Below are 19365 nucleotides of genomic sequence, written 5' to 3'. Positions count from 1 at the left end.
GGGGGAAAACTCCAGTTACGTGAAATGCCTTTAAAATATAACAAGTGTTTGTGGTATCTTTAAAAGATGGCTCTGGAGACTGCTGAGGAAAGATTATTATTTCTTTTAGATCAAAGTTAAGTTTGTGCCAGGATGTATATTACTTCTTGTAGAAGAATTATATATCGCTTGGGTTATAAGGTTCTTTGTCTTTACACCTTTTTCTTCTTTCAAGTGTTTGAGAATCGTCGGTGCTATGACACATCTGTCAGGAGATGTTTGTCAAATATGTATGTGTGCAAATCCTCAGCTGATAGAAACCCCTGTTGCTCTAAATGTATCTCTGCATTAGCTCTCTGGCAGCCAGCAGCACCAGAGACATGTCCCATAATAATTAGGTTGGGATTTTCAAGTTTGCTGAGAAGAAATAGGCCCTGAGGTCCCACTGGGGGCTAAGTAGAGCTGAGCTGTCTGATCTTTTCAGATGTTCACAGGAAAAAAAAAAAGAGCTTTGGTTTCTTCTAGTATTCCATTTCTAAAAGGTAATTAAAAGTGGATGATGTAAGAGTGAGAAGAATAAGCATCGGCTTTACTCTTGCTGCTCAACACGGTAATTATCTGTGATCACAGCTTTAAATAACTCTCTGGTCCTCCTTACTGGAAGTGGACTGCTGGCAAATGCAGCTTACTGCTGAGTCCCGTTGCCACTTTACTCTTCATTTCAGTTTTGATTAATCTCTGCAGGAGGAAGTTCAAATCCCCTTTAGGTTTATAAACTGTAGGACTTCAGTCCTCAGTCAGGCTAAAACGACTAATAGAAAGGCTGCACTGCTTCATCTCAGAGGCGTTCTTCATCCCCGTTGTGCAATCCTGGGCTAGCAGAGGGCCAGAGTAGTGGTGATGCTGGTCTCTTTACTGAACCGAAAGTGTGTTCGTGCTCCAGTGGCTGTTAGGAGGGCTCTCTGCAGCGGAAAGCGGAGATGCAATCTTGCTCTTCCAACCACAGTGCCTGGCAAGCACGCACAGCGGGAGGGTGACAAAGACATGGAAACGGCAATAGTTCAGGCAAAAATGAGTCACGAGAAAGCAGCCTGGTTTATTCAATTCCAGAAACGGTCTTAGCCACTCAAAATTAATTTATATTCACCATTTTGCAGTGGTCTACTTTGGTTCTGAGCTTAGGGATGAGGTTGCTGGCAGTTCCAATAGTGTATTTTGTTTGGGACACAGGTAGGCCTTGTTCGCCTGTGGTCTTGTCTGAACAAAAAACCAGTGCCATTCTGCAAGATAAAACCTGGCATTATCAGCTTAGTGTAAATATTACTTTAAATTATGTTCAGAGTGCTGGCTGTTTAGGACTAGCTTTACTTACCCTGATGTATGTTTTTGACAGCATTTCAAGTGTTTAGCTCTTGCAGTGGTCACTTTTCTCTTTGTTTATACGAACAGATCTTCCTGTTCTGTACAAATTAAAATCTGCTCATTTTTCCATAATCATGTGCTTTGATCCCATGAAAATAACTCTTATTTTAATCAACAACTTCAGTATTTAAAATTAGTATTGTTTTACTTGCTAGCTACTTTTTTTTTGTTGTTTTTTAGTTCCAGTGAGTCTCACTTTTACCATATAAATATCTCATTAGCATCATCCTAGTGATAATGTTTGAAGGACCTAGCTGAGAAATCTTATGTTTTGGGGAACTGTTCCTTCAGCTGTTTCTCTGAAGCAGACAAAAGAAACCATGCCCTTAGAGTATACTCGTTAAGTATTTGCAAGTGACTTCTTCTAACAAATATTTATAGTAAATACTCAATTTAAAAGGTTTATTAGTTTAAAAGCTGTGTGCTTAGTGCTCCCAGGTTGCATACAATTGCTCACTCAGAGACAGAGGCATTTGACTGATGGTCAAATAAGATTTTGACACTGTTTTTGTAAGGGGGAAAAAAAAATATATATATATATATATATGCACAAAAACCCCCTAGATCCAAATGTGGAAACAGCGATGTGGAAGAGGAAAGGATGTGGATGATGAGGAAGGAATGCAGACTTGGAAACAGATGGACACCCCCTAGCCCCGAGCGCCCACACGGCGACTGTAGGTCTCCTCAGGACGTGGGATTCCTGCACAAGGCAAGCTGTCCCACCTCTGGCGTGGATCCTCTCTTGGGGGGGCCCCTCTCTCGCACTGCCCCCCCAGGGAATCGCAGGGCTCCAAGCTCAGGGTGTCCCACCGACAGCCGGAGGTTCGGTGCAAATGAATCCTCTCCCCTGACGTGAGACCCACTTCTGAGTCCCAGCGTGTTTGCGGACCCCAGGGCGAGGCCGTGCGCTCTAGCAGGACCTGAGGATCTCTTTTCTGAGTATCTCGGGCTTTAAGGGGTGGGTGGAGGACATGGGTGGTGGAACTACCACAGCTTGCACAGAGCACTGGAAATGCAGCTGCAGTCTCTGACAGCCCTTTCTTCCATCCGCCACGCCGCGTCCCTAAGTACACACCAGTGCCTTGCTTTCATTGCTGAACCCCTTCCAACATGTCATCTGTAATCTGTTTGGGACAGAGGTGTTCTCCTTTTAACACTAGGGCACTTCTGCTCGCCACAGGGTGCTGTGAAAGCATACTTTTCGTACACGGCTTAACACGTTGGGGTCCTGATTATGAAAATGGCCCTCAGGAGTTACCGTGTGACAAATGAGAAGAGCCACTTTCCAACCAGCTGGGAAAGATGGACAATTTCTTATAGGGTTGTGATGCCAAGCCAAAATTAAGCGGTGCAGCTGGGGTATTAGGAATCGCAAGGAAGAATTACTTGGGAATAGTTTACAGAACAAAACTAATGAGCAGAATATATTTGGCAAATATTTAGGGATAACGACACCTTTGAGAAAATGGGATTGTCCGTACACAATATAGGGCCAGCAAAAGAGGAATGATTTATGAGATGTATTATTCACTCTGAATTGTTCACTGATGTCTAGCCAAGAGGCAGATACCACAGAGATTTGTTAGTCAGTGTATCAGTGCCGTGACTGGCACCCAGTACTGAGGCATCATACAGTCTGTTGAGGACAAGTGAGAGATAATTAAATACATAAATTCTAGCCTCCAGAGACCGTGAGACGAAGGCTGTTGGCTTGCAGTGCTTTTTTTGTTGGCTGACTGATGGTAAAACTCTCAGGGATCTGAGCAAAGCTGAGACCTAGCCTACCTCAGCCGCTGGGGACAAGTTCACAAGATGTAGATTGCTGTTAAGCCTGCAGGTAGCTTGCAGGGGCAATTTCCAAAGCAGATTCCCTGGATCTGAAGAATCTCTGCTGAAGTTGTAGAGCAGAGGTGTTCGGCCTGTGGTTTCCCAGACTAAAGAGTCTGGGAATGGTAACTAGCAAAAGGAAGCCTCTCGTAATTAAGTTTAAAGTCACTAAACAGAGATCTGCATCTCTGTAAAGACACTTGAAGGTGTACACATTACAAAAGGGTGAAGATCACTCTCTGCAGTGTTTATTAACAGAATTATCAATTCTGGTTTTGTCCTTTCAAGTATTTCCTTATTGCCTAGATGCAAGAAACAAAGTGTCTTTGAACCTGGTGTGTTATCTGTAAAGGGGGTAGAGATCATCTTACTCCCATGGGGTCTGAGTGATTAAATGCTCTAAAGATTGTTTAATACCTCAATAATGTGGGGGTAGAAGATCAAAATCTAAACCAGACAGATACGTAATACAGATACTTTGTCTCCTTGGTGGTAAAAAGGAATTCTAGACCAGTACTAAAACCTGCATCATGCTTACCTAATTAAATCATGGTAGACCAGCCTGTCTCCTGGAGTGACCTGGAAATGCAGAATTGGGGGTGGGGGGTGGGGTGTGGGTGTATGGAGTGGGGAGAGATTTGTAATTACGAGTCCTCACCTATACTTTTTACTTCCACATTACTTGAAAATTGAAATATAAGAAATAAAAATGCTACGGTTACATTTACTTCTTGTCATTCCTGATACTGAAAGGGAAGATAGCCCTAGGACCCAACTCTGCCTTACTTGCACATGATGATTCCATTCAGATATAGAACTATCCTAAAATTGCAATCCCTTTTTTTAGGAAATGGCTTTTTAGACCTGGAAATTATGTATTTTCCACAGCAGTCTTAGAAAGCAAAAAAGATAGCCCATTTGCATCGGCTCCCACCAAAGTCTGAGATCAATCTTTAAGCAAATGGAAAAAATAAGGCTTTTTTGAGACTTAGCCTGTGCAGAACATGCCTCTGCTTTTCAGGTTTTTGTATCAAATAGGTAGGAAATTGTCAGGTGTGATCATGTTGTGGTAGCATGTCTTGCATTAGCGTAGGCTTCCTAGGGATTGTTTTGTAAGGAAAAGGAACAGGTCATGACATGTATGAGTGCTGTATGTGCGCATGATGTTAGCATTCCTTGGTTGAAGGGGATGCTTGTAACTAGGATATGGATGTGTTTATTCCAAAAAACTATTTATTCCCCAGCTCATTAATTAGAGCAAACAATCGCTGACTGTCATAAACATTCACTGCAAATTACAGAGGAAAAGGCTGTGTTGGAAGATGGCCAAAGTGATAAGATTAATGTTTTCAGCCTCTGAAAGATTATGCTGGAAATAACTACAGCTTTTATTTGAAACTTTGAGGGCTTCTGCACCCACTCAGGCAGTTTAACTCAGCTCTAGGTGGGTGCGGCTGCCCTGGAGGCTTTCAGTCCCTCAGCTGGTAAAGCATCAGCTACTAGTAACGTGGGTCACAACAGCTCCTCCGGGAGCAGAACCAGAATATTCAGCTTTGGAAAGGCAACGGTCAGCGCTTCACCCCTCCGATCTGTGCCAGTGACTGACCCTCCACTCCAGCCTGGAGCAGAGGGGCCAAAGCTCCCAGCTCAGCTCCTTCTCAGAGCTACCTTTACAGTATCCTGGGAAGCCCAGAAGTTATTAAATTACCACAGATACAATTCCCAGAACCAAAATTGCTTCCACACTCATGCATGTGTATTAAATTTGACACAGTCCAGTGGTTTGGTTTTTTTTGTTTTGTTTTGGTTTGGGTTTTTTTGTTTGTTTGTTTTTTTTGTTTTTAATTTTCTTTTCCCCACATTTAATCCCAGAACCAAATGGAAAGGGTTATGAAAAGTTTGAAGTTTTCAATAATTGGAAAATGGTCTTTCTAATGGTGAGTTATTTGAATTTCCTGGAGCGTTTTTGTACTTTTATTTTTGTAAGAACTGGCTTCTGGAAACTAGTCAATTAGTACATGAGTATAGGAATCTAAGACATATTGGAACCATTGAAAAGCCTGTGTTCTATAAATGTAGGGTTTAAAAGAATATGTGAAATGGGAGCAGTTTTAAGAAGTTGTTTTTTTTTTAAGAAAAAAAAAAAAAGCAACAGCACGACTTGGCAGAGATAAAACTATGTTCAAAAGAAAACATTGCAAAATAATAGGATAGTTCTAACAAAAAGACCCTGCACTTGCAAAATAACTAAAAGCTCTCAGTAGTGCATTACAAATACTAAATAAGCCTCGCGATACCCTAGTGAGAGTTACTGGGTGCACTAGAAAGATTGCTGGAGCAGCTGTACTTGAGGAAGAAGTGCTCGTAGCAATGTGGCCCTGCGAGCGCTGGGTAGATCGCGTGGAGGATGACCTGTGCCTCTCACTGTGCCAGGGTCTGCCGTGGGGACCCGGGCATCTCCACGTCCCCCAGTGGCGTCCTACCCCGTAGTGGCTCCAAGAGCTATAAAGTAGAGCGGTCAGCTAATTAATTAATTTTCTTTCGGCAAGGCAGTTGCAAGACCGCAGTCGATACAAGGCTGTCTCTGTATCTCTTCTCTTCAGTCCAGCCCAACGCCAGCTGGGCACAGCTCAGGAGCTGAGGAGATTTTATAAAGCAAAACCGAGCTTGCTGTTGCTTTGGGTCTCATTATTTCCTGGTGGGGTATTCGGCCTGTGGCCCGCGGGCAATCCAGGGGGACAGCGCGTGTGCCCCCCCCCCCCCCCCCCCCGCACCCTGCCCAGCTGCCTCTTCTCCTCAGGGAGCCTGGGAACGCGGCGCGGTGGCTTGCAGGCCTCTGACTTCCCTCCTCGCTAAAACAGCTTTGCGCCTGGATGGGAGAGGGGGAGAGGAGCGGCGCTGACTTGCCACGGGGCTGCGTTGCCACGGGGGGTTCATCTTGGCCTCTTCCGAAGGGACGGATGCGCCGGGCGCGGGAACTGAGCCCTGCTGCGGGCGGGCAGCGGGTCTGGCAGAGCAACCGGGCAAGGGCCGAGGCGTCGGGCCCTTTGTGGCACTGAAAGGCCCGGGCCTACCCAGACACTGCCAGCCGGTGGTGTTGGGGCCGTGGGGGGTGACTCCGAGAAGGTAGGAAGACTAGTGTGGGAGAGGTTCAGCTGAAGGATTCCGGAGCTAGTCTGTGGCTCACATTTTCCTGTTCCTGAAGCATGCTTTTTATAACCTCCGGACACGCTGCAGGAGCTATCCTGGGCCACTTATGTTCAGCACACTGAAATACGCTTCTTCCTTACCTCTACTAAGTAACTATATAATTGCATTTGGATAAATAAAACTTGGTTTTGCTCAGCATCTCATTGTCTATGCCAGGATTTCTTATGCATAGTTATTATCCTCGTTTAGTAACATATGTATAGAGATGCTAAATACTTTCTGCAGCATAAATATGCCTTCCACGGTATGAATTAATACACTGATTCAAGTGGCATTAAAACGAAGAGCCGTTTCGAACAGCTACATGCATTTGCAAATTACTATGGTAAAAATAATTTTGTACAAATTGCACCTGGGATTAAGGGCAGGCTTTCCCTGGCACAGTGTGTCCTAGTGATGGCCTGGGACCGGAGCTGTTGCACGATGGCACAGGTGACCCTAATGGGCTGCTGCTGTTGCAGGTTGGTCTGCGAATGCTGGCTTTGCACAGCGGAACAGTCTGTTCCAGGAGCTGCTGTGTCTCCTTTGTATTTCTTGTACTGGTCAGATCTGTACTGCCTTGTGTTTCACGTCCAGGAGTATTTCTCAATCATTTAGTCCTAATGATGCAGCAGAAATGGGGTAAATACTGTTGATTCATTAATACTTATCCTGTAATCATTTATCCCAGCTTTAGGAGTGTTTGCGAAGAAATTACAGATATTGCCAAATTTCAGATAGTCAGCAGTTGTTCTTCCTCCCAGGCAGACAGCAAGTCAGAAAACATACTTTTTCCTTGCAGATATCAACCCAAGCCTTTAATGTGAAGACCTCTGAAGAGGGCTTTAAGCTAAAGTTGCCAGGAGAGGGGAACCTCAGTCCATCCCACTCCTACCACCTTGATGCCAGTGCCACCAAGAGATGCCCAGAGCCTGGAGAGGGATCACAGGTCAGCAGGAGAGCACCTGGACAGCAGCACAAGTGAATTTCAGCCAGTAAATTGGCTTCACTGGGGGCCCAACTTAAATTCCTCTATGCAAATGCACGGAGCGTGGAGAATAAACAAGAGGAGTTAGAGATGTGCGCGCGACTGCAGGGCTGTGTTTTTATTGGCATCACGGAGATATGGTGGAATGACCCTTATGACTGGAGTGTTGGAAGGGAAGGATACAGGCTCCTGAGGAAGGACAGGCAGGGGAGATGAGGAGGGGAGTATCACCCTCTACATCAGTGACCAGCTGGAGGGGCATGGAGCTCTGCCTGGGGATGGATGAGGAACCCACTGGGAGTTTATGGGTGAGGATTAAAGAGAGGGCAGGAACAGGTGACATTATAGTGAGGGTCTGCTACAGGCCACCTGGACAGGAAGACTGAGCAGATAAAAGCCATCTATAGACAGATAGGAGCCGTCTCACATTCACAAGCCCTGGTTCTCACGGGGGGACTTCAACCACCTTGGTATCTGTCGGAGAGACAACACAGCAGAGCATAAGCAATTTAGGGGGTTCTTGGAGTGCATTGACGATAACTTCCTTCTCCAAGTGATAAAGGAGCCAACAAGGAGAGGTGCTACGCCGGGCCTTGTTCTCACCAAGGAGGGGCTGGTAGTGAGAGTGAAGTTCAAGGGGCAGCCTGGGCTGCAGTGGTCATGAAATGGTGGAGTTCAAGATCCTTAGGGCAGTGAGGAGGGTGCACAGCAAGCTCACTACCCTGGTCATCAGGAGAACAGACTTTGGCCTCTTTGGGGATCTACTTGGTAGAATAGCATGGGATAAAGCCCTGGAGGGAAGAGGGGCCCCAGAAAGCTGGTCGCTGTTCAAGGATCACCTCCTCCCAGCTCAGGAGCGATGCACCCTGACAAAGAGGAACTCAGGCAAAAATGCCAGGAGGCCTGTGTGGATGAACAAGGAGCTACTGGACAAGTTCAAGCACAAAAAGGATGCCTGAAGAGGGTTAAAGCAAGTACAGATAGCCTGGGAGAAATACAGAGAAATTGTCCAAGTAGCCAGGGATCAGGTTAGGAAGGCCAAAGCCCTGACTGAATTACATCTGGGCAAGGACATCAAAGGCAACGAGAAGAGCTTCTATAGGTACATCAGTGATAAAAGGAAGACTAGGGAAAATGTGGGCCCTCTCCGGAAGGAAACGGGAGACTTGGTTACCTGGGATATGGAGAAGGCTGAGGTACTCAATGAATATTTTGCCTCGGTCTTCACCAGCCAGTGCTCCAGCCACACTGCCCAAGGCACAGAAGGCAAAGGCAAGGATTGGGAGAAGGAAGAACCACCCACTGTAGGAGAAGATCAGGTTCAAGACCATCTGAGGAACCCAAAGGTGCACAAGTCCCTGGGACCTGATGAGATGCATCGGATGCTCCTGAGGGAACTTGGCAGATGAAGTGGCCAGGCCACTACGCATCATATTTGAGAAGCTGTGGTAGTGCAGTGAAGTTCCCACTGGCTGGAAAAGGGGAAACATAACTCCTGTATTTAAAAAGGGAAAACAGTAAGACCTGGGAAACTGCAGGTCAGTCAGTCACCTCTGTGCCCAGCAAGATCATGGAGAGGATCCTCATGGGAACCATGCTAAGGCACATGGAAAATAGGGAGGTGACTGATGACAGCCAACACGGCTTCAGTAAGGGCAAATCGTGCCTGACAAATTTGGTGGCCTTCTACAACGGGTTTAAAGCACTGGTGGATAAGGGAAGAGCAACTGATGTCACCTACCTGGATTCGTGCAAAGCTTCTGACACTGTCCCGCATGACGTCCTTGTCTCCAAATTGGAGAGACGTGAATTTGACAGATGGGCCGCTCAGTGGATAAGGAACTGGATGGATGGTCCCACTCAAAGAGTTGTGGTCGATGACTCGATGTGCAAGTAGAGAGCAATGACGAGTGGTGCTCCTCAGGGGTCAGCACTGGGACCGGAGCTGTTTAACGTGTCTGTCGGTGACATGGACAGTGGGATGGAGGGCACCCTCAGCAAATCTGCTGACAACCCCGAGCTGTGTGGTGTGGTTGACACGCTGGAGGGAAGGGATGTCATCCCGAGGGACCTGACAGGCTGGAGAGGTGGGTCTGTGCAAGCCTCGTGACGTTCAACAAGGCCAAGTGCAAGGTTCTGCACATGGGTCACAGCAATTGGGATGTGTGGAGAATGTACTGAGAGCAGCCCTACAGAGAAGGACTTGGAGGTGTTGGCTGATGACAAGCTCAACATGACCTGGCAATGTATTCTTGCAGCCAAGAAAGTCAACTGTATTCTGGGCTGCTTCAAGAGAAATGTGACCAGCAGGTCAAGGGAGTTGGTTCTCCCTCTCTACTCCACTCTCATGAGACCCCACCTGCAGTGCTGGGTCCAGCTCTGGGACCCCCAACATAAGAAGGACACGGAGCTGTTGGAGCGGGTCCAGAGGAGGCCATGAAGATGATCAGGGGGCTGGAGCAGCTCCTCTGTGAGGACAGGCTGGGAGAGTTGGGGTTTTCAGCCTAGAGAAGAGAAGGCTCCGGGGAGACCTTATAGTGGCCTTCCAGTATTTAAAGTACTTCCAGTACAGGAAAGATGGCAAGGACTCCTTCTCAGGGAGTGTAGTGATAGGATCAGGAGTAACGGATTTAAACCAAAAAAGTGTAGATTTAGATTAGATGTAAGGAACAAATTGTTCCCTGTGCGGGGGGTGAGGCGCTGGCCCAGGGTGCCCAGAGCAGCTGTGGGTGCCCCCTCCCTGGAAGGGGTCAAGGCCAGGTTGGACGGGGCTGGGAGCCCCCTGGGCTGGGGGAAGGGGGCCCTGCCCGGGGCAGGGGGGGTGGAACTAGGTGGTCTTTAAGGTCCCTTCCAACCCAAACCATTCTGTGATTCTATGGTTCTGTGCCTGGAAACGGTGAGTGGGTTCCGGAACAAAAGGTACACTGTAGCTGATTGCTTCAGCCATGGTTTGGCTGCCTGGCATGGAAGAAGGAGGGAGGACAGGACACAGTCAGTCTCAAGAGGCAGCCTAAATCCATCCAGGTATTGCAAGTCGTAACTACCATGAAATCTGCCTGGGCACTGGGACAGGGTCTATGCTAAACTTAATCATCTTTATGGTGCTAGGCGTAGGAATTTCTGGGTCAAAATCAGTCAATGACATTATGCGGGCAGTTGGACTAGCAAAGTGTTTCTCTTCATTTGCAAACTGGTGATCTTAATATTGAATGAACATTTTTCAGGGCTTCCTGCGTTGGCTGTTTACGTGGAGTGTCTGTGTGTGGCATGAGGGTCTGTGTATATTTGTTTTTTGGACAGAAAATCCTTATGCTCAGGGGAGAGCAGCATGAGGGCTGAGTGCGAGTGGGATTTTCTCCCTGTTAGATGACAGTAGGTTTTCCACTGCTTCTTAAGCCTGTTTGATTGCCCTCTACTTTTTGTAAGAATTAGGACTAGTATAACGTAGTGGTCTGTATTGGCTACTCCATGACTGGAGTTCTGAAGCCAATTTTAGACACGATAGGGATGTTGCCAGGAATAGAAACCTTTCCTAGGAAACGAATGCCACTCCTCATCAGAGTCTATCCAGCAAATGTACCGTGAGTTTTTGTTTCACAGTAGCGTAACTGGAATCGCCACTTGCGCATTCAGAAACTATTTGCCTAGAAATGTACGTAAGTAACAAGGAAGGCTTTAGGGGACAGTCTGTCTGCAGCTGCCAGATACAGTGAGAAATGTTAATGTGAAAATGAGTTGATTAGTCAGCTACAAAGAGATGTGTGCTCTGGATTATCAGAGTTCAGAAACGTCAGTTCTGGACCAGTCATAGCTGTGTCCTTCTCCAACTATCTAGCAATCCACTGAGAATAACATGAGTGCTTTAGCTGGCTTCGTCCTTAGGACTCTTGTGATATAAGCCAATGATTTCAGCTGTCGTATTTTTAATATTTGAGAGAGGGAGTAGCTGCCCCATGCCACACCACCCTTACTAAACCCAGTACATCCTCTTCTAATCTTTAATCTTTTCAAGGTGAGTTCACGCTATGTAAAGCTGCCCTCTAGCTCTGGGCTTTGGATTCCGCCCCGTTCGACATCTCTCACTTAGAGAGCAATTCCCTCTTCCATGCAAACGCAGCTCTGCCTGTCTGTGCGTGGCGGTCTGACCCATCCTCTGCTCCAGTAATCCCTGTGGGTGGTGCGGTAGCTGCTCTGTAGGGGCAGTTCTCCCGCTCTGTTCTGGGATCTGTTGAGCATAAAGGCTGCTGAAGGCTGGGAACCAACGGTTTGGACTGGTTTTGTTGCCGGACATCAGTGTTGTGAATCCTCATGTCTTGCTTCCTCTGGTCTAATGTGGAAGAAAATGCACTGGGAGCTACAGGGGAGGACATCTAATATTGCATGAATCCTTTTACCTCATGAACAGGAACATTAGCGGGACGGTGGGAAGCCTTCTGCCAGCGGGCAGAAGATGGATGGCTCTCCCTTGTAAAGATGTTAAAGAGTTAAAGGGGTTACAAAACATCACTGGTCCAGCTTTGCCAAGAGCTGTGCTCTGCCTCTCGCACCGAGGACTTTCTGCCACGTGAATCGTTTCATGGCAACCGAGGGGGCTGCTGCGAACCCGAATTCTGCACAACAAACTTGAGTTCCGTAATTAAGCCTCAGACTTTGTCCTGTAAAAACATTTCAGTGACGAATAACAAGGAGGAAGGATATTTTAATGTACAAGAGAGACTGACTGCTTGGCTGGCAGTGGTTGTAGGATGTGATCCAAAACCATTTAATGTCAATTACTGTCTTTCTGTGCACTTCAGCAGAGCTGACCTAGGGGGGCTTTGTTATGATTCATCCTTATTAGCCAAGTTTAGTACGGCAGGGCCTAAGAGCGAGCGTAGGCTGGCTCTCCTCTATTGTACAGGCACAAAGAAGGCCTCTGGGCAGCAGAAGGCTTATGCTCTAAACAGAGAAGACACAGGAGCACATCAATAGAGCAACCAACCATCATACCCTGCTGCTGATTGGGAAGGGGCAACAAGAAAGGGGGAAGGGAAAACTAAAAGCTTGGAGCCTTGTGTGGGATAAAAGAGGTGGCAAAAGATGAAACCCATCAGTGTTGGCATTCCCACGTGATGGCTTCTGAGTAGCCTGTTTTGGCAGTTGCTGGCCAATTCCCACGCTCTGTGTACATCAGACTCTGCACGGGCGTTCAGATAACCTCTCCATGGTCTCAACAGAACAAATTAACCGAGGACCTAAGCATCTGATCCTGATCTCACCAGCTTTAAAGGGTTTATATACCTCTAAGTTAAGGATGTGCTGAAGTGCTCTGCTAGTCTGGTGTCAGGTGCTCAGCACATGAGCCTGGAAGGGCATGGGGAGAGTTTTGTACTGACTATGGGCTGGGAATAAACAGAAGGTGTTTGTGATTGGTGTATCCAATCTGGAATAGACCACAAACACCAGATTAATCTAATTTGAAAGCTTTGAATTAAATCTGTTTACTGTAATGGAGCCTCCCACAGTTCCCCACCTTCTTTTTGTTTCCTCGTATATTTTCATTTGGGAAAGCTGCAGTGTGAATATGTTCTCTGTGCTCAACTGAATCATGACTGCTGCATTTTTTGGTATTATCATTAAAAAGTAAAGCCACGGCATCGTTAGCTTTTTTTCTCTTGCTCCTTTAGATTGTCTTGAATGTACTCCTGTCTTAGTTCCCTGTTCCTTATCCTTTCAGCTTCTTCGAATGCAATGACTCAGCAGCTACAGGATGAATTTGACAGTAGCGTGGAGAATGCGGAAGCTTGGATGAAGGCCATCCAAGAGAGACTGAGGATCAATGACAACACCAAGGGACCTCGATCTGCCCTAGAAGCCAGACTGAGAGAGACTGAGGTAAGGGCAGAGTGATGTAGCGGTTCAGAGGTGGCTGTCACTGCAGCCATTGCTACACCAGTTATTGCTGTGAGCTCTGGAGCTTTCCATTAGGAAGCTCTCAGCAACCCCTGCTTGCTGGAAGATTGGTCCTGCGTGGATGGGTTTACATCAGCGTTCTTTTTAATTCTTCCGTCTGCAGAATGTCTACAGACATAGAAAAAGAGGATGGCAGTTTGATATCACAGGCTTCCAAGCTTTTCAGATTGATTCGAAAGACAAGCAGCAGGTTTGGCAGGTTAAAATATTTGCACTTTCCTATGAGCATGCTCAAACCTGAAACAATTGAGTTGCTGCTTTTAATTACCAGATAGTGATTTGCAGAAGTCCAGCAATATATAGTACGAGAGAATCAGGTCACATTAGTGTTCCATCTCCTCCAGGACTCTGACACTGATAGAGAAAGATTGCAGTGTTCTAGTAATGGGGTGTTCTAGAGTAATCCCCTTGTCCTTTTTCATAAACCCGGATGATAAAAGGGTTTACAGCTCCACTTTATGATCTGTCTAATGAAAAGTTAAGTGTTTTAATTATTTTCAGATTTCACTTAATCTCTTGTATAAGTCTTCTCACAGAGATCCCGCTGCAGATTGTGCCTACTCTCTTACTGTGATTTCACATTCATTAACTTCAGTTTCATTAGATGTTATCTTGCACTTGTAATCTCAGAGAATGAAACACTCCTGTTTGTCCCATCTCTACCATTCATGATTAGAGGGAGTGGTGGTATTTCTATGATTAACAGTGAAACTATTTTTATACTTGTATTACCTTTAATTCCAACTAGTCCGTTCTTTAAATTAAATGGCCAAATCTTTCCCATCATTATTTACCCCAAAGTCTTTCTTTTTGTATGTCTACTCATGTTTGGACTGCCTCTTATGCAGTTTAACAACTCAAAAAAACCCAAACAGTGCAGGCTTGCAGGGAGGATGAGGTAGTTTACATGACGGTACAGCAGTGTCTTCAAACTTCTTAACTTAACTGTGGCTGATTGGAGGCTGGATCTTGCCTCTGGCATAATGCAGAGACTGTTGATGGAGTTATGGGTGATGGCTAGACTCACATGTCAGCCATGATAATCTGAAGTATTTCCTCTTGATCTATAGATTTAATTCTGCCCTTTAATTATTTTCACCATTTCCTTTTGTCTGGGAAGCTATGATAAGTACAGTCCCCAAAACCATGCAAGAAACACAGGAACTTGAGTAGGGGGAGTGGTAGGTAGGCAAAGGGGGGTTCATTCATGGCAGAGATAGCAAGCTGTAAGATTTAGAGGTTTGTGGTGATTTAATATGGCCTGAACTGAAGCCTGTTGACTTCTGTGGGCTTTGGCGGAGGTCTATAACATGCAAAAAATCATGTTAGAAGATTTTTTCAATTCAGACTTTGGAAATTCATCATTCTAAAGAATAACAGGTGCCTGTCCTCTCTTCCTGCGTGTACCTTATCCACCTCCTGCTCCCTCATCCTGCATCCTTTCTGGGCCTGGCTTCCATGTCCAGCTCACATGTCCTCATAATGCACTTGCTGCTTCACTTATTGGCTGTTTTCAAATAATTTCTCAGTTCCTTTTTTGCATCTGGATTGCATTTTTTTCATGCTTCCTTCCTGTGCTTTATTTTTTGTTAATTTATTAATGAAAATACCAGCCAAAGATTGCAATCATTTAAAAAACAGATTTGAAAAAGAAAAATGCCTCTACAGCTACTGCTTTTTCTCTGTTTGCTTTCACTTGCTGGAAAAATGTCAGGCTGAGAATACAGCTTTACTCTTAAATTTTTCCTGCTGGATGTTAGCTATGGCTTTTATTCTCTTTCTCTGCCCTACCCGTTGCCCTGCTTTCCTGAATTCTTTCAATCATACTTTTCATAGTTGACAATTTGTACAAACACTTGTTTGTACGTCACATGCAGATGTGCCGTGTACGTGCCAAAAGAACAGTCTTTTCCCAGAATGTACAACTAGAAATCCAAAGGCCTGTGATTTGGTCTCACCTTTGCAATAACTGATGTGATTTTTTTTGGAACAAATTCCATAGGCCTAACCATTCCAAAAGTAGTTGCTTTGATTTTGAACCTCTCACTGTTTTCATTATAGAAGCCTTTTCCTTCTAAAAGCCTGCAGTTTGCCAGGAGTTTGTTTAAGAACAGCAAGAAAAGCTAATCTAATGGTATCAAAAATTTGGATAAAGCGATGCTGAAAGCACCCAAACTGGGACATAATTAATCTGTTACACTGTACAGAACTTGTGATGATTTTCACCTCTGGGTAAAAGAGGAGAGTCTACTTAAAGTTAGATGGCTTAACTTTCTCTTCCTGTCATTCCAATCTGTGTTTAAACCATGACAGTGTGGTACATTTTTTCACTAATTCATAACAGCAATTTAGGGTCTTAGCAAACTTTGGTAGCAGGCAGAAAATTCTACTAGTTAATTTCTCTTGGCTTGTTTTCTGAGCCAACTTTTTTTTGCAGTAGGAAGTCTTTTTAATATGCTTCATGATTTCTTACACTAGAACATAAAATTGAGACATTGCAGTGTACCCTGTGGAGATTGCCTCTACGATCTTTGGCAAAGGGGGGAGAAAAACTGGCATGTGGCAACCTAGTGCTATAACTTTATAACAGCAAAGGAAACAGAGCCACAGATATTTGATAGAAGATGACCTGGGTTTTGTAGCTAAATTAAATGTTTTTCAGCTGCTACGTGGTTTTCAATTAAATTCAGTCCTTTTGGATGTTTAAGAATAAACAAGTCTGAAGTTCATATTTTCCTTTCAGGAGAAGCTGTGCAGCAGGGTTTTCATGATTCCTGGGTAAAAACAAAGTTTAAGTTTTATCAATTATACTTGCTTCCTTGTCATGCTTTCAGTATCACTTGTTTTTCTCACAGAAAATACGTGCACTGGAACCAGAAGGCAGCTTGAAAATGGACTTGATTCTGGTGAAGGCAGATGCTGCTCTTCGCAGCATCGGTGAAGATAAGAAGCATGAGGTACTGGCTAAACTGAAAGACATTAAAGCCTTGTGGGAAGAGACAGCCATATACATCACTCACTGCCACAGGTAAGACCAACATCCTCTTTGCACAGGACTGCTGTTATTTGGTGTGTTGAGGCAGTTGTCCCGTTCAGCGTTTCCATAAAGCGCTTGCTGCCTCTCTCTGCTGCCTGGATTGTATATAGCAATCGCTGCCAATCCCAGCCCCATCAGCACGTCAGGGACTGTGCGGGGAGAGAGGGTCGGTGGGACCACAGTGCTCTCTGCCTTCACAGCCCAGCCCACCTCATGGTCTGGAATGATGAGTCTGGCCAGGCACAGGGACCTTGTACAGAATATTTCCTCCCCAGAGCAGGGAGGACCTGGGACGCGTATCCAGACCCTCTGAAGTCAGAGCAGCTTAAAACTGCTGAGAACCTTGTCCTTTGCTTTGAAGGCCTTTTGAGCTTGCCAGTCTCCTCTGCTCCCATCATAATTTCATCTAACTCATCTCTCTTGCTCTCCCCAACAGCCGTATTGAGTGGGTCTGGCTGCACTGGAGTGAGTACCTGAAAGCCCAAGATGAGTTTTACGCATGGATTCACAACATGAGGGTGACCTTGGAGCCTGACATTGAGTTGCAGCTTGGCTTAAAGGAGAAGCAGTGGCAGCTGAGCCATGCTCAGGTTCTGCTGAATGATGTCTTAAATCAGTCAGTCCTGCTGGAAAGGCTGCTAGAGGAAGCTGCTTCCTTGTTCAGCAGGATAGGTGACCCCAGCGTTGATGAGGATGTTCAGAAGAAAATGAGGGTGGAATATGAAGGAATCAGGGAAGAAGCTCAGGTACACCTATAAAGAGTGGGAGGTGGTCAGAGTTCACCTACAGTTTCGTTTGCTATCTGCTTCTTGAGCGATGGGGCTTACCTGGTAGGACTGAAACAAAAAAGTGCTGAGGACCCCTGTGCTTTCCGCCGACTGTTTGCAGCAGTCCAGTGTTAACTGGGATGTTCTTACACTGTGCTTTATGGTATGTTGTTGTAAAGTAACTGCAAGCTGCTTGCTGTGACCTAGTGAATGTCGGTTTAGGTCATCTCTGGGTAAAGTTTGAATTGTTCCTCCTCTTTCAGCACATTAGTGATCCTTGTATAAGCGGGTGCAAAGGACCCGTTTCTGGAGCCAGGGCACGCACCTTTGTTGAAGGAGGTAGCACTAGTGCAGATCCAGAGCTACACTCCCTGCCTGCAGAACTGAGAAACACGGAGGTGGGAGTCAGCCGTGGCCCAACACTGAGCTCAACTAGCCAGTTCCAGTATCTGAAAGATTTTCACTGCACACAGATAATGATTCTTGCCTGATGCTAACCTTCTGGCTTGAACAGTTGTGAGATAGGATGGCGTAAGATATCCTAGTTCATCTTTCAGTGTCAGTTATTTCCTTTGACCCTGTTCCTGGGTAAAGATTTCAGATAAGGCTCATACTTTTCACTTCTAAAGCTCGGGTAAAGATAGGATTGGCATGGCCGAGGAGCAGACATCTGCAGGTTGGTAGAAGAATTCCGTGTCGTACTAGCCTATATCAATAGAAATACTGAAAGGGATATTTGAAATATAGACACATCTATCCCAAGCATATAGAGATTAAAATCTAGTCTTTGTCTCACAGTGGGTTCCGGGAATTCCATAGGCTGGAATTACCTGGTGCAAATACAAATAATTTTCATTACATTTGTTCTGCTATCTGCCTCTCTCATAATGTTGCCTTCTATTTGTTCCCACACCTACACCCCAGTCCAGAACTGGAGCCTGGCAGTGATACATGCTCTCTCTCTCTCTGGGTGTTGTCGTACAAAGTTAACTTCAGATCACACTGGAAGAACAACAACATGTGGATGCTCATGCCGTTGTTCTACATGCTCTACAGATACTTTTTCTGTTTTAAAAAAACCCACCCTGAACCCCAGGACAACGAAAAACCCCCTTGAGTTGGCACCTTTCGTGAGCATGAAATTCAGATATTTTTTAGCCATAAAAATAAAACTACTGCTAATAAGTCTCTCCAAAAACCAGAGTATATTTGGAAATTCTGTAACTGCAGCTTCCCCAGAGAGGCTGTAAAGCCACCAACGGACTTGAGCCTCAGTGTTGACTGTTTATTTTTAAAGGTAGATCTCTTCATTACAAGGCAACTGGATTTGTGAATAAGAAGGTTCCTGGGAATCCAGGTGTTGTCTATGTAGATTGCTATTTAAAATTCTCATTCACTGCCTCCTAGCCAAGATTTGGGTTTGGTTCTGAAGCAGGAGACAGCCATTCCCGATTTTAATAAGGCAGTTCCTCCAAACAAGTCAATAGAATACCCAAAGCCAGAATGTGACCTCTCTGAGACTGGTTTTACGTAGTGTAATTTCTGTAACTGACTTGGATACGTGCTGGTGTAAATGAGATCAGGAAGTGGTTCATAGTACTTAGACAAAATGAGTCTTTATGCCTCCAGCCAACTGAGATGCTAGAAAAAGCTTTTCTTTGGCATTGGTTACAAATACCACATTTCATAGAAGGATGGAGTGAGAGAATCCAGCTAAGAAATTCCTCTGTCAGGAGGTATGGAACAAAGAAGGGAGTTGGAAAGCCTCGGATTTTGCAACTGAAGTAAACGCAGAGTTCATTAGCTAATGCCAAGGTTACAGGCACCTTGGGAATCATGTTGGAAAGTATAACGCTAGTACCCTGCCACCTCTTCCACCAGAAGAGAGGAATGAATGAGAGAGACGCAGGAGTTGTAAGGGATTGCTCCAGCCCCTCACATGATGAGAGGCCAGGCCAAGCGTGCAGATGCCAGCTGAATGCCTGAGCTGCCTCCCAGAGAAGGCTCGCTGGTGTTTGCAGATTACACTTGTGTTTGAAGAATATTTTTAGATCCCGTGCAGTTGTCCAGCTCTATCAGAAGTCAGGCTCTTGGACAGTGTTTCTTAAATGGTTTTACTTGTGACACTGCTTCTCTGGTATGAGCAAATGGTGGTTGTTTGTTTGGTTGGTTTTTTTTAATTTCTTAGTGCTAGCGTATGT

General features: G+C 45.4%; 1 protein-coding gene across 4 annotated transcripts in view; it reads left to right on the top strand.

Annotated features, from left to right (window-relative positions):
- The window catches only part of SYNE3 (spectrin repeat containing nuclear envelope family member 3), a 68369-nt gene that overhangs the window by 13646 nt on the left and 35358 nt on the right, over nucleotides 1-19365 (top strand). For 3 of the 4 annotated variants that reach the window (XR_006165138.1, XM_042790717.1, XM_042790715.1), the window contains exons 2-4: nucleotides 13125-13282; nucleotides 16216-16388; nucleotides 16834-17143. Coding sequence is in view for 3 of the 4 variants with exons in the window: in XM_042790715.1 (XP_042646649.1) it covers nucleotides 13125-13282; nucleotides 16216-16388; nucleotides 16834-17143 (641 nt within the window). In the remaining variant the exon portion in view is untranslated. Of the gene's footprint in view, nucleotides 1-7222; nucleotides 7370-13124; nucleotides 13283-16215; nucleotides 16389-16833; nucleotides 17144-19365 lie in introns of those variants that run through there. The other variant, XM_042790716.1, reaches the window with a different exon arrangement.

This window comes from Tyto alba, unplaced genomic scaffold, assembly GCF_018691265.1.
Source record: "Tyto alba isolate M040663 unplaced genomic scaffold, T.alba_DEE_v4.0 Super-Scaffold_18, whole genome shotgun sequence".
In the NCBI taxonomy this organism is placed as follows: domain Eukaryota; kingdom Metazoa; phylum Chordata; class Aves; order Strigiformes; family Tytonidae; genus Tyto; species Tyto alba.
This window is presented reverse-complemented; position numbering and strand designations above follow the sequence as displayed.